This window comes from Colobus angolensis, unplaced genomic scaffold (assembly GCF_000951035.1).
Source record: "Colobus angolensis palliatus isolate OR3802 unplaced genomic scaffold, Cang.pa_1.0 Scaffold7, whole genome shotgun sequence".
In the NCBI taxonomy this organism is placed as follows: Eukaryota; Metazoa; Chordata; class Mammalia; order Primates; family Cercopithecidae; genus Colobus; species Colobus angolensis.
In genome coordinates, this window is record NW_012120709.1 from 27,355,547 (window position 1) to 27,369,914 (window position 14,368).

Genomic DNA, 14,368 nt, shown 5'->3' on the forward strand with positions numbered 1-14,368 from the left:
CACACACACACACACACACACACACACAGAAACACAGCATTTTTCTCTTTTCTTCCTTTTTCTCTGTCTTCCTTATGCCTGGAGCTATGATCAATGAAGTCATTAAGGGTGGAAAAGCTCCTCCAAGTTTCACGGGAGGAGAGGGGCCCTCTTTAGGGAAGGTTGGGAGCAGGGAGTGAGAGCTTCAGCTTAGTAGACACATGTCCCTTGTGGAGGGTAGCTCAGAATACACAAGTCCACCTGCGGTAGCTGGAGCCTGCCTGAACAGCCCTAGTAGAAGTCTCTGGGGGCCAGTCTCTTGCCCTCCGTGGCTCCCAGCATCTGATGTTGCACTATGATTTTTTAAATTCGAACAATATTACTAGTTCATTGTTGAAATTTTTTAATGTATAGAAAAGACAGCACATAGAAGAAACTAAAAATTATTAACAATCCTATCACCCAGAGCTGTTTAACCACAGTTAAATTTTGATGTCTGTTTTTTTCTGCTTTACAGACACATTTTTCCCCCAAATTATTGTCATACTGCACAAACTTTTCTGTAAGCGCTTTTTGTCCCCACTTAATTCTATGCCATGCATTTTCCCCATGTCATTAAGCATTTTTCTAGAAATATTTTAATGGCTACCTCATTTCCTATCATACAGATGTCCCATAATTTATTTAACCATCACTTTATTGTTGGAGATACAGGTTGTTTCAAATCTTTTGCTACAATAAATAATGCTGAGATGCACATCTTTGTACATAAATCTTTATACACATTCATGAATATTTCCCCAGCATATATTTCTAGAAGTGGAATTACTGAGTTAAAGGTATGCATGCTTTTAAGGATTCTGATATGATTTGCCAGATTGCGTTTTAAAAAGGCTGTAACAGTTTACACTTTCTCCAGCAGCGTATAGGTGTCTTATAGCACCCTTGCCAATACTGGGTATGTTAATTAAAAATGCTTTGTAGATTTGTGTGTGTGTATGTGTGTGTGTGTGTGGCCATGCTTTTGAAGGAAGCTCTGCCTGTAGTGTAGTGATCATTATTGGCAAATGGTTCTGCTTGATGCCTCAGGGCTGTCTTTCCTGAGCCCACCTGTCAGCCCCAACTCCTGTGACCTGGGAGCCACACTGATGAATGAGCAGCAAGGCTTCAGGAAAGTCTGTTCCCTTTTCCCATTTGCCTTCCCAGGCAGGCAGGTGTTCCGTCAGGCCTGGCCTCTGTCCTCATGCTTCCCGGGGGTTCTGTACTCCTCCTTCCAGGAGGGCACGACAGGGCCTCACAGGGCCTCAGCAAGGGTGGGAAGCAAAGTGGGCAGAGAGCACACAGGGCCTCTGGGAGACTCGGTGTGCACGTGGGAGCCCAGCCCCCGCAGTTTGGCCGCACTCTGCCGTCTCTTGATTTCAGGAGGATTTGCAGAGTAATCCCTGATTTTATTGAGCGGCTGTTCCAGCAACGAACTCCATGTTTACCCAGAAATCAGGCCTTAAAAACCAAGGATCTCTTGTCTTTTATCTCTAGGACAGCAGATTTCACAAAATGGGTTTTAGTTCCCGACTGTGGCACCTCCCGGTCCCTCTGCCCCCAGCCCATCGCTGTAAGCAGTGGGCTCGCTCAGTGGGTCGCATCCGTCTAGGCAGGAGCGAGATGCAGCAGCACACTTACTTGTGTGTGATTGTGTGTGTGCAGTGGGGCATAGGATGGGTTGGTCATCTTGCCACACCGTCCTCTTGAAAGTGAAGGAGGAAATATAGCTTGGCCTGGAGGAAGAAGGAGCCTCACCAAAGAGGCCTTGAGTTCCATTGTGCCCCGAGACTCCTGCCGCAGCCCCTGAGCCTTTGCCCTCCAGCTTCCCATTGGAACAACCATGATAGAATTACCCCCAACCTGTTCCTCAGGGAGTCTGTGAGGGTTCCTATAAGAATGACCGGGCACAGTGGCTCACGCCTGTAATCCCAGCACTTTGGGAGGCCAAGGCGGGCAGATCACTTGAGGTCAGGAGTTCACGACCAGCCTGGCCAATATGGCGAAATCCCGTCTCTACTAAAAATACAAAAATGAGCCAGGTGTGGTGGTGGGTGCCTGTAATTTCAGCTTACCTGGCAGCCTGAGGCAGGAGAATTACTTGAATCTGGGAGGCGGAGGTTGCAGTGAGCCATGATCGCGCCAATGCACTCCAGCCTGGGTGACAGAGGGAGACTCTGAGTCAAAGGAAAAAAAAAAAAAAGAATACTCACAAAATTATTTGAGTTCCTTGGGAGATAAACACTATATAAGAGGAAAATGTAATCGTCCTTGGTCTGGTTTCTCTTCCATCCACCTCAATAGTCGTGACAAAACGGTCTCCCAGTGGTCCAGGGCTGCAGGATACATTAGGAAAATCTAGCCAACTGACAGGAGGGATGAGAGCCCTGGAGAGAGTGGAGCTCATTATTTACCTGATCTACATGTCAGTTTCTATAGCACCTGTCACACTCAAAGCCAGGCACACTGACAGGGAAGGTTGGCTAGGGGTATTTACGATGGGTACAAAGATCAGACAAAAGGGAGACTCTTCTGATGTAGCAATTCTCAGCTGTGGAGTGATGCCACACTGATGTGCTGTGATCAAGGGTGAGGCATGTCACAGGCAACTGACTCCTTACTACGAATAAAGGACCCAGGTTTGCAAATGAGTCACTTGTTTCCGACATTGCTGCAGGTTCAAGAATACCCTTATGAGTCTGCCCTGCACTCTGACGGAGTGGAGTTCATTTGCATTGCTACAACCTACAGACTCTCTTGTCTATGCCAGGGCTCTGAAGAGAGTTGTGTTTGTGGTTCCATCAATGTAACAGTCCTGAAGGGGGAGTATAGTTTGGATAAAAGCACTGAAATTAGGCTGCCTGGATTTGCTTTTATCTTTTCCAGTAATGAGACATGTGATCTTGTACAAGTCACTTAGCTTTCCATTGTTTCAGTTTCCTCAGCTGTAAAATGGGGTTGGGGAGGAATAATAGCGCCAACCTCATAGAGTTATCCCATGTAGAATGCTTGAGAGTGCCTGACACATACTAAACAGTGGGTTAACGTTAGCCATTGTTATTGTTAATAGCTGTGGAGATCATTATTGTAGTCTGTTTTATTATTTGCTTCGTTTCCCTAAAAGCCTTTTTGGTTTCAGTAAGATCTGGCTATAACCATGGGAGTATGTTGTGTATAAGAACATCAGCTACTACGCGTGCCACTGCATGGTGGAGGTGGAGAGGTGGAGAGACCCCTCTCTTGAGACCAGATTTTCTCTGCTCCATCCTCCCAGATCAAGGGCAACATAAGAACCAATCAAGATGTTCTGTTTTGCCTGGTGCCAAGGGGCAGTGGGCCAGACAAATGGCAGACACTTGGAACCCTTACTGCTCATTTGCTTCAAGTGAGTTTTTGTTTTCTTCTCTAATCTCCTTCTCTTTGCCTTGCAGGCAGCCGAACTTGGGATGGTGTCAGCCTATTACACATACATCTTCACTAATCTGGTAAGATGCTCTCACAGCTCACCTCCTTGGAAGAGAGTGTTGTCAGTGGTCAGGATTGGTGGATTATGAGGGACGAAGCCCAGGAGATGAGGAGTACGGGAGATAGAAGCAGAGTAGCAGAAGCCAACCAGAGAGGCAGGGCGTCCTGGAAATCCTCATCCCAACAATTGTGAGCCACAGGAGAATGAGGATTTGGAGAATCTAATGCTGCCATTCAAATGCCACTAGCTACATAAAGCAAATTCTGGGCCGTAGTGTGATGGATGAGCCGCCTCAGTAGGTGCAGGAGGAACGAGTCTGGCCTGTTGTCCAGTCTCTACATGGACTTAGGGATCAGGTGTCCTAAAATGTCCTGTGAGATTTAGGAGATATCAGCCCAGAGAGACAGGCTTGGACTCTGAGACCCTTGTTCTTTTCCAGCTGTCAGTGTCTGTGAACAGTCCTTTCCAGGGGCTGCTGTGGGAATGTTGACCCTGTAGCATCCGACAGGCCTTTGTTCTCAGAGTTGAAACAGACCTTAGAGGAATTCAGTGTGACCTTTCTCCTGGTATAGGGACTCCCACAACAGGCTTGCCAGGAAGTCATTCAGCCTTTGCTTGAACTTGAGTAGAAATGCCTCGTTCACCACCACTGTCAAAATACCTGCCCCATTGTTGGCATCTTCATTGAAGTCTAGCATGCATGTAGATGAAAACCACACATATTATATAGGCACAGCTTAAGAAAACTTTCTCCAAGTAAGCACACCTGTGTAAGCAGCACACAGCTCCAGAAATAGAACATTACCAGCACCCCAGAAGCCCCCCTCATGCCCCTCAAAACATAAAACAGATGAACTTCTTTGTTTCTTTTTCTTTTTTCTTAACACTGCTGCTATAAATTAGAGCATTAATATGGAAAAAGGGAAAAAAGGATTAGACTACTCCCAGAACAATGCAAAAGCATTTGCTTAAAGTAAGGAGGCATCTGGGGGAGCCTGGGCAAGTTGGCAGAGGAGCAAAGAGAGATGAAAGTACAGTTGTGTTCCATTTCGGGAGCCTGGGAAATAGAGGGAGGAGAGGGAAAAAGCAGGCCAGTGCCAGCCTGCCAGACAGGCTCCCTAAATTAGGCCGGCAACATCAGTAGAGGAGGAAGAAACTGGGCAGTGAGGTGTCACTGGGGTGATTTAGCAGATGGAAGGAAGCCATTCATTTGGAATATGAGTTCCCAGGACGGTAACCAGAATAAGATGGAGTTGCTTGGCTTAGAGGTTTTTAAGACGGCATCCTCCACAGTGTACCACTATTTTCCATTCATAGAAATTATAAGAACGATGTTGACAATGTCATCTAGTGGAAAAAGCACTGGCCCGTGAAGTCAGGAGGCCCGAGTCAAGTCCTGACTCTGCCTTATGCTCGCTGTGAGCCTTTGGTTGAGTTGCAGTGACTCTGAACCCCAGTTTTCTCATTTTAAAACTGGGAATGTAAAACCTTTATATGAGGATTAACTGGAATTCTGTACGTAAAAATTTATTGTAAATATCAAAGTACTATATGTTTCTAAGGCATTATATTTAGAAAAATACATATCTCTATGATTCTTTCAGTTTTCAAAGAGCTTTTCTCCTTTTTGGGTGGGCATGGATGAGATGAGCTTTAGAAATGAACAGGACTCATGGAATTAACAGTTTGGAAGTTTGCAAGGGGAAATCATGAGGAAAAGTAACTATGAGTGATGCTGACTGAATAATAGTCAAGAAAACGACAGCAGAGCCATTGCAAAAATCTGCCAGTGAGAGAATATTCTAGAAGCTTCTCATGAGTGCTTTGTCTTTCTAAAAGGGACAAACCTCTAATAGGAGTAAAGAAACTGTTTTTAGGACCACTCTTTCTGCCCAGTTGCAGTTGGTGTTTTTTTGTTTGTTGTTTGTTATGTTTTATTTTGTTTTTGTTTTTGCTTTTTTGAGACAGAATCTCGCTGTGTCACCCAGGCTGAAGTGCAGTGGTGCCATCTTGATTCACTCCAACCTCTGCCTCCCGGGTTCAAGCCATTCTCCTGCCTCAACCTCCCAAGTAGCTGGGATTACAGGCACATACAACCACGCCCGGCTAATTTTTGTATTTTAAGTAGAGACGGGGTTTCACAACATTGGCTAGGCTAGTCTCGAACTCCTGACCTCAGGTGATCTGCCTGCCTTGGCCTCCAAAAGGGCTGGGATTACAGGCATGAGCCACCACATCTGGCCCAGTTGGTGTTTTGGGCCACAGAGGGAGAGGCTTCATCCAGAGGATAATGAGTTGTTTTATACATTTTCCAGTCCCTTCTCCCCAATACGGATGCCAAGCGGGGTTTCATTCTTCTTTCTTCTTTCTCTGAATCCCTTGGGGATCTCCACCATGTCTCATCACTCTGAATTCTGCTACAGTGATGCAGTAGGTCCTCAGATCAGCTTTTAGAGAACAAGCTTGGTAAACGGGAAGGGTATGGACTTTGGCATTAGGTAGTCATGACTCAAAACTTTTGTTTGACTTGCTACTGGATGTGTGATCCTGTGCAGGTTGCTTAACCTTTCTGAGCCCCAGGAACCTCTTCTGTAAGTGGACACTAATAGCACATGCTTTGGGAGATAATGTACACACAGCAACAGACTCAAACAGTACAAGTTTATTTAGAAGGTGTTATTTTAAGAAGCCCAGCTTATGCCTCCCATGGGCAAAAAGGAATGGAAGATGCTTATTTTGCTCCCCAGCCATGCATGGCCTGTGAAAGTGACTCCTAAAATGCCATTTTATTTATTTCCAGATAAGAAATAGGACTAGGTAGTACGGTTTTTGTGTGTGACTGAACCGACCAATGTAGGGTTTATTTGTGTCCGTAATTACTAAGTAATTGATCAGATGCCCATACCTCACTCCCATCCAGGCATAAAGAAAAGTGGTGGATTTAGGGCATCTATCATAAATGAATTAGGTTGACTGCTGTGGATTCTGTCAGTTGATTAACCATCACAAGAACTGGGACAAAATTATCCATCGCGAATCGAACTTCTAAACCATCAGTTCATTTGACCCTATAGAAACACAGTTTCTCTCTCTGTCAGGGTCTAGCCAGCGGAAGAGTGAGTGTGCTAACCCTGAGCCTTGGGTGGCAGAGGTGACTGATGCAATAAGAGGAACTGAGCCAGAGAGAGCAGAGGCTGTTAGAGGTCACACAGCAATCACAGGCAGAGCTGGAAGAAGCTGGGCAAGTCCGGGGAAGGGCCAGGTCTCTGGTACAGGGGAAGCTGGGCTCAGTGACAGGGTGACAGTGAGGAGTCAGGCAATGAGAGAGACACTTCTGCAGGAGGGGAGGGAGCAGCAGACAGGGACAGCCCCTCTCCAGAACAGAGGAGGAAGTCAGTGACAGGAAGTATAGAGATGAAGGCACATAGTCATAGGAAACCGTGAGCTGACGTCTGAGCCTTTTATTTATATTATCTATTTCAAAGTGAGGTCTGGGTGGTCGGCACTGATGTTAGAGACTTGATGAGTGAAACAGCATCGTGCCGCTGCTTCTGGTTCTAGCGGGTCAGGAATCATTCCCCTCGGAGCAAATCTCTGACCAACAGACGGCAATGGCACCTGGTTAAGGTGGGAGCCCTGGGGCACAGGGTTAGCTTACGAGGTCCAAATCATGAGAACTTGACAGGTAAATTGACAGCACTTGGCCAGAGGTCAGGCACACGAAGAGCAACTATGAGGAAGTAAGTCCTGGCAGGTAGACTGAGGCAAGGGGTCAAGAGTCCGGGCCAAAATGAAGTGGACCCATTAAGGAACAAATTAAGAGAAATAAAATTACTGTGCCAAGTCACAAAAGCATGCCAACACAGAGAACTGGTTTCTGCCCTCATCCAGAAATCAATCTGCCTGCCTTTGTTTGCAGTTTAGTGGCGTTAATTATATTCTTAGTGTTGTACAACCATTACCACTATATATTTCTTTTTTTTTTTTTGAAACGGAGTCTTGCTCTGTTGCCCAGGCTGGAGTGCAGTGGCATGATCTCAGCTCACTGCAAGCTCTGCCTCCTGGGTTCATGCCATTCTCCTGCCTCAGCCTTTCAAGAGGCTGGGACTACAGATGTCCACTACCACACCTGGCTAATTTTTTGTATTTTTAGTAGAGACGGGATTTCGCCATGTTAGCCAGGATGGTCTTGATCTCCCGACCTCGTGATCCACCCACCTCGGCCTCCCAAAGTGCTGGGATTACAGGCGTGAGCCACCGTGCCTGGCCACCACTATATATTTCTAAAACTTAATCAAACCAAACAGAAACTCTGTACCCGTTACGCAGTAGCTCCCCATTCCTCCTCCCCACGGCCTCTGGTAACCTGCATGTTTTTTTCTTCTCAATGAATTTGCCTGTTCTAGCCAGGTGCCTCATAGAAGTGGAATTATACAATGTTCATCTTTTGTGTCTAGTTTATTTCACTCAGCATAATGTTTTCCAGGTTCATTCATGTTGCAGCATGTGTCAGAAATTGTATTTCTTTTTTTTTAAGCTTTGTATTATTGTGAAATATATATGACATAACATTTGTCATCGTAACCATATTTAAGTACACTTTTCAGTGGCATTAAGTACATCCACATTGTTATGCAACCATCAATACCATCCACCTCTGGAACATTTTTCACCTTTTCAAAATGAAACTCTGTACCCATTAAACACAAACTCCCCATTCCTTTTTCCACTCAGCCCCTGGCAACCACCATTCTAATTTCTCTCTGTATGGATATGACTACTCTAGGTATTTCATATAAGTGGAATCATATAATATTTGTCCTTTTGTGTTTGACTTTGTTTAGGGTTCATTCATACATCAGAATTGCCTGCCTTTTTAAGGTTGAATAATAGACTATGCGTATGTAGACACACACACCAGATTTTGTGTATCCATTCATTCATGGATGGACACTTGGGTTGCCTCCACCTTTTGGCTATTGTGAATAATGCTGGCATGAACATGGGTGTGCAAATGTCTGTTCAAGTCCCTGCTTTCAGTCCTTTTGTGTATATGCCTAGGAGTGGAATTGCTGGGTCATGTGGTCATTATTCGTTTATTTATTGAGAAACCTCCAAACGTTTTCCAGAATGACTGTACCATTTTTCGTTCCTGTCAGCAATGTACAAAGGTCCCGGTTTTTCTGCAATCTTGACAATACTTATTATTTTTCATTTTTAAAAATAATAGCCATCCCAATGAATGTGAAGTAGTCGGATGTGTTTTTATTTCTATTTGAAGTGAGCAAACTGGAAGAAGGAAGACCACATGACTGAAGTTGAGAGTCCTGGTGATTAAGAAGCTTTATAGGCCGGGCGTGGTGTCTCAAGCCTGTAATCCCAGCACTTTGGGAGGCCGAGACGGGCAGATCACAAGGTCAGGAGATCGAGACCATCCTGGCTAACCTGGTGAAACCCCGTCTCTACTGAAAAATACAAAAAACTAGCCGGGCGAGGTGGCAGCCGCCTGTAGTCCCAGCTACTCGGGGGGCTGAGGCAGGAGAATGGCGTAAACCTGGGAGGCAGAGCTTGTAGTGAGCTGAGATCCGGCCACTGCACTCCAGCCCGGGAGACAGAGCGAGACTCCGTCTCAAAAAAAAAAAAAAAAGAAGCTTTATAATGAGAGAAAGTAGCTGATGTATAAAAATTGCATCCTTAAAATCAGTCAGAAGTGGTAAAAATCCCCAGTTCAGGAGCTTATAAGCTGAGGCCTGTGGGGGTTCTCTGTCCTCATATGTAAAATGTGAATAATAACATCCATCTTTTAACAATCTTAGTAAGATTTACAAATTAGCTACTGATAACACTAAACCAGGTAGGCAATACTAGCTGCTATAACAGATAAACCCCCAAATCTCATAGTGTCATACAATGGAAGTAAATTTCTTAATTGAAGTTCCAAAAGGGTGTTCCTGGTGAGTAGCATTTCATAAGGTTATTCAAGGGCCCAGTCTTCTTCTGGTTTATAAATGTGTCCTCTTAGAGACCAGTGTTAGGAAAACAACGTGGAAGATCATACATGGGAGGGTTTATGTGTCAGGCCTTGAAGTGACACATGTTATTTCAGTTCCCAATTCCATTGGCTAGAATTCATCACATGGCCACACTCACTTTTAAGGGAAGCTGGGAAATGTAGTCTAGCCATGTACCCAGGGAGAACAGGAAATGGGTTTAATGACCACAAAACAATCTCTGCCACATTATTAAATTGTCAATCATCATCACACATCTATATCACGTATTACTAAAAAAGAAATTAGCATCCCAAGCCCTGGCTTGTCTTTTTAGAGGATAACTGATCCTAAAAGTGGAGATCGGCACTTAGTTATAAGGATGTCAGCTCCCCGTGTTCCCTTATCCAAGGAGGGCACGCATAGGACAGTTATAGATGCACTGTGCTTGTTCTGCTCTTTACTCTGCAAGGGAGTCTCTGTCTTCCAGTTGGCCTCTGGGTTTGATTGGGGAAAACGTTTGTTGTGCAAGATTGATGGAAGTTTGGATAAAAGACATAAAGAAGTAAGGGCCTCTGGGCAACCAGTCTACCGTTGAGACAGCAGGGGTGGTTGATGCCACAAGAGAAAAGATGAAGGAGGCAGCTCAATTTGAGCTAATAAATCTGGAGGGATTATCCAGCTACTAATGAACCCAGAGAGATATGCAGTCACTGCCTAATAGAAAAGATAAAATCACCCCAATCTATTGTCAGAGAGCATAGGTGGGCCCTGTGCCAAAGGCAGGAGCTGCCATCTCGGCAGAGAGAAGTGTTGAGATTTAAGGATAAGGGTCAAAAGTCAGGGACTGCCAATGAAAGGTGGGAAATAATTGGATGCTGGAAGCAGGAGGCTGTGCAGTCTGCTGGCCACTGAGCTGCTATGGCATTGCAGGTGGTGTGACTAGCTGGACGCCATCGCCACCATTTCATTGCCATGCCCTAGGCAGGGCCAGAGCTTCCTGCTCTTGGCACCATCACTGTGCTGGAGGTAGGCTGCCATTTGTGGGGTGTCAACAGCGGCAGTGGTCACCCAGAGTTTTTCTTTTGGGGAATCTAGAGAGAAGGGACTGAGAGCTGGGTATGCCATGTTAGAAGGCAGGGGGAAGGAGTATGCCAGCAGGAAACCTCATTATTATAGAAAGCGACGCTCTGGACTAGTAGTGAAGCAGCTATGGCTTCAAGTTCCAGACCTGCTACTAACTAGCTGGGTGCATGGCAATATCGATTGTTGATATTTATTGAATACTTTCTGTGTGTAAGGGCTAATAAGAGATTCCCAGTTATTTTCCCGTTTAAACCTCACAATAACTCTAGCAGGAGGCACAGTTTTATCCCTATTTTAGAGATGAGCAAGTTGAGGCTTGCTTGAGACTTATAAAGTGTTGGTATCTTGATCAAGGTGATCAAGTCAGATCACGAATCCAGGCAGGTAGCTCTTAACCTCTTCACTCTACCGCCTGTATCTGGGTGAGCCATTTTACCTTGCCGGGCTTCAGTTTTTTATCTGAAAAATTGTGAGGTTGTTTTAGGTGATCTCTAAGGGCCTTTTCAGCCTTGGACCTGTTTCATCCTGTATGTGGTTTGGGGCACTTCAGTTCACAATGCCTTGGAGTTGGGGACGTTCCCTGGAGACAGGGGAGAATGCCCCATCAGGTTGGGGAGTTCGTGTGACTTGTGGAAGCAGTTTCTGTTCACCCGAGAGCTCCTCAGATTCCCAAACTATAGTCAGGTCCAAGTGAGTCCTGCAGAAATAACCCCTCCATGCCCCAGTCTCTATCTTGCTTGGGCAGAAAGGACATGTGCAGCCAATTTTCCTCCCCTGGGTTCATTTTATTGTCAGCAGACCTGAGCCTATGTTTATTTTCCCAAAGGTTTATCAGAGAGATTAGCCTTAAGTAATTTGAAATTGCTAAAATTATTACAGAAAGGGGACCCAGGTCAGACAGAGAGGGAAAAAATAATTGATTCCAGGAGAAAGTGAGAACGCACACAGCCCCACTCTTTCACTCCTTGCTTTGGCGAGCTGATACTACTCATCTTCTGGGTCTTACTTAAATGTCACTTCCCCCAGGAAGTCTCCCTGACACCCCACAAGGTGACGTCTGCTGTCACACACTTTCCCAGCACCGTGTGTTCTGGTTTTTGTAGCATTCATCTTGAGTGGGAATCCCTTTTTCTATGCTAACCTTTCCGCCAGACTTTGAGCTTCAGGAAAGCAAGATTAAATCAGTCTTGTTCATCACCGTAGATCCAGTGGGCTCTGCATAGTAGGCACTCAATAAATATTGTATGAGTGAATGGAGCTTTCCATAATACCTGGAGTTCTTGGGGTAGAAGGGCTGGCCAAGTGAGATAACTCATCTCTTTACATCCCACAGGAATTCAGTTCATCCCAACCAGGCCTCAGGCACAAAGGAAGCTATCTGCATTTCAGCCGAGGAGAGCTGGGCCCTGTTCCCTATTCCCCGGGACCCCCTGGTACTTGAGTAGCCTACATGACAACTACTCCATCTGGAATACTCTTCCTCCCATTCTGAGCTGGTCAGATTTGAAGTTAAGGTTGTGCAGGCCCATGCAGGGTGGTTTAGTTCAGGATCCAAGAGACACAATTTCAGGGGTTCTGCTGAGTGAGAGTGATGTCAAAACCTGAGGCCCAGGGTTGGCACCAAGAATGATCATTGAGGCAGGGGAGGGCAGAAGAGTGCAAGGACAGTCAGACTGATTGTGCCGAGTGATCTCTCTGTCACCTGGGACTGTTTCCTTCACGGGCCACACCATGCCCTGGTCAGCCTTAATCATGTGGTGTCTTTGGACCAACACCTGGCAGCTGACTCATGGAGCCAGAAGCCAAGGGTCTTTAAAACAAACCTCTCCTTCAGGTTATAAAGGCCATTACGAAGTGATCTAGTCCTGTCTTCTGTCCCAATGGCTTGGCATATGAGGTTGGGTGAGCCTGATTACTGTGTTGACACTGAGGATAGAGATATGGTTTAATGGAAGCAGCCAGGGCCTCAGATCAAAGAGAACTTGAGTTCCTATCTGGGCCCTGCCATACATTAGATGTACATGTGGCAAGTTACTTAACCTGTTGGCCTGTCAGTTTTCCCTCTTGTAAAATGGAGATAATAATGCTTATCTCATAACATTATTTTGTGAACACCTTGGGAAGTTTCTAATCCTGAGGGTTGTTAGTAAATATTATCTCCCTTCCTTCTTTTTTTCCTCACTTCCCTGTTGAGTATTTCCATCCTCAGACCTCAGTTTCCTGATTTACTGCCTCTAGCTTTCCAAAACTCTACAGCTGTTATCAGAGACATTTCAATTGGCCTCTCACCTAGTTGGAACTGTAGTTTCCAGGATGCTTGAGCCTCTTCCACATCTTTCAGTCCTTCATGGAAAATGCAACAGGCACACTTGAACATATACACGCACATCCCTATGCACACTTCTGCACACACACACACACACACACACACACAGCTAGAAGTAATAATCCATCAGCCAGACAACTTTCTAGTGCCAGAGCAATTGATTCCAAAGTGTAGTTTATTGTAAAATTATTAAGAGTATCCACATATTTCAGCTTTATTGAGCCTTTTTGGAGAGCCACTCTGCATAATATAGTATACTTTGGTGAATAAATATGTTTTCGGTGCAACTAGAAAAGGAGTAATGGAGTGAAAGCTCCTCGTGTGTTAGTCTGAGCTGCCAAGGTACCACCCCACCAAATGCAAACCCTGAGAGGTGGCAGGTCTGGCGGTGACAGGTGTCTCCTGGGCGTACATGGGCACAGCAGTTTCTTACAGAGATGCTGTTGATCCAAAACTGTGTTTTCCAAAGCTGCTAACCTTCCTGTACCTGTTCTCTGCACATGGTTGTTGGAAGATGGAGGTATATTCAGAAGGAGAAACAACAGAGAGAATCACAAGGGGCTTCAGGAGGCATTGACTAAAGATTTATTTTTTGCATTGTGGAAACTGTGGCTGACAGCTTGAAGTTCCTTGGTCCAAGTTATAGGATTATAAAATGATTAGCCAGCTATGATTAGGCAATTTACCTATGGAAAATGCTACCATCAACTACATTTATTCAGCAAACATCTATTAAGTGCCTGCTGTGTGGTGGGAGATACAAGGACTAGGAGGATGTGGTCCAGCAGGATGTGAATTGAAGAGGTCTGCATCTATTAATGTGAGGTGTGCAGCCCAGAGGAAGGAGCATGTAGTTCTTCTTTGGGGGTTTGGATGAGGGTTTACAGATATGGCTTCCCTTACTGAAGCATGGGTTGGAGATGGCAATTGGAGAGTGACATGTAGGACGTGGTAAGTTATGGTCCTTTTTGTGCCTGGAGCAGGAGAGTGTGATGGAGAGAGGTGGAGCCAGAGCCAGCCAAGGGGGTCTCAAGTGAGCTGATGTCCTGCTGCTATGCACATTTGCTGGACTTCTCAGCATTGGAATTGGCATCAGTAGACCCAGGGTCTTGTCTTGGCTGTCCCACTGACTGTGTGATCTTGGACAAGCCCTTTCTCCTCTGGAGACAAGCTGGAAGGTCTCCAAAGACCTTTCAGCTCTGAAATTCTGTTGAGTTTATGGATTGGATGAATATGCAATGAACAACCAGATGAATTCTCCTGGCCAGCCTGTTTTCCAGATGAAATCGGCCACCCTCCTCTTCACGGTTTTTCCAGTGTCCTCATCTGGCTGGGTCATCCCTGCGGTGCACTCAGCTGTCCAGATACCCCAAGGTGGGGAAGCACCCCTGTCTTGTGAGCTATCTCAATCTCTTACCACTCCCTTACCCAGAAGTACCTGTCCTGTGTCCTCACCTGCTCCGTAGAGCCCTGGGAGATGAT

At 45.6% G+C, this 14,368-nt stretch overlaps 1 protein-coding gene across 2 annotated transcripts in view; it reads left to right on the top strand.

Annotated features, from left to right (window-relative positions):
* The window catches only part of GRIK4 (glutamate receptor, ionotropic, kainate 4), a 432,235-nt gene that overhangs the window by 272,931 nt on the left and 144,936 nt on the right, over window positions 1–14,368 (top strand). For both annotated transcript variants that reach the window (XM_011926979.1, XM_011926978.1), the window contains exon 7: window positions 3,450–3,503. In XM_011926979.1, coding sequence (XP_011782369.1) covers window positions 3,450–3,503 — 54 coding nt within the window. The remainder of the gene's footprint in view (window positions 1–3,449; window positions 3,504–14,368) is intronic.